The 591-nt window shown below is 33.8% G+C and overlaps 1 protein-coding gene across 1 annotated transcript; it reads left to right on the forward strand.

Annotated features, from left to right (window-relative positions):
* Nucleotides 1-6: 6 nt before the first annotated feature.
* On the forward strand, nucleotides 7-448 carry LOC106751488 (small subunit processome component 20 homolog; the record flags this gene model as incomplete). Its single annotated transcript, XM_014632386.1, has 2 exons — nucleotides 7-96; nucleotides 168-448. Coding segments are annotated over exons 1-2 (326 nt in total), but the record flags the coding sequence as incomplete, so codon positions are not given.
* Between the last annotated feature and the right edge of the window lie 143 nt (nucleotides 449-591).

The raw sequence follows: 591 nt of genomic DNA on the forward strand, positions 1-591 counted from the left end.
TACCGACTAAATCCAATATACATATATATGGAGTTAAGCTGTTGAAGCAAGATGAAGACCAAGCCAAATCGTCACAAGGAAGCGAACACTTTTCAGGTATTAAAATTGATCCTAATAAGGTTAACTTAATAGTGAATTGTATCTTTAAACCGGTCTTACTTTTGCAGTTCAAACCGTTCTCTGAAAGAATAACTGAAATCGACATAGATGTTTTCCACCGTGTGGGACATCGAAATGAGGCTAGTTCTGAGGAAATTGAAACTCACTTTCATGAAACGCTGCAAAAATGGAACGTTCTTAACTTGACGGACGGCTATATTGCTTTCAAAAAGGAAGTACGAAACATTGTCACGTTGCCCCAGTTAATTCACCAGAAGCAATATGTAATTGACACACTTATGGGATATCTGAAGAAACGAGACGCTTTATTCCTGCAGCCTATTTTGGAGTAAGTACACTTAACACAGAATACACAAGATACACTTTATATAGAAGTATGTTTGATAGATTGTTGCTTGAATGAGTGTTTTAAATAACTATACATACAAAAACTATATATACAGAAATAACTATAAATTTATATATATATAT

The sequence above is a fragment of the Dinoponera quadriceps genome, unplaced genomic scaffold (genome assembly GCF_001313825.1).
Source record: "Dinoponera quadriceps isolate SergipeBrazil2010 unplaced genomic scaffold, ASM131382v1 C3864633, whole genome shotgun sequence".
In the NCBI taxonomy this organism is placed as follows: domain Eukaryota; kingdom Metazoa; phylum Arthropoda; class Insecta; order Hymenoptera; family Formicidae; genus Dinoponera; species Dinoponera quadriceps.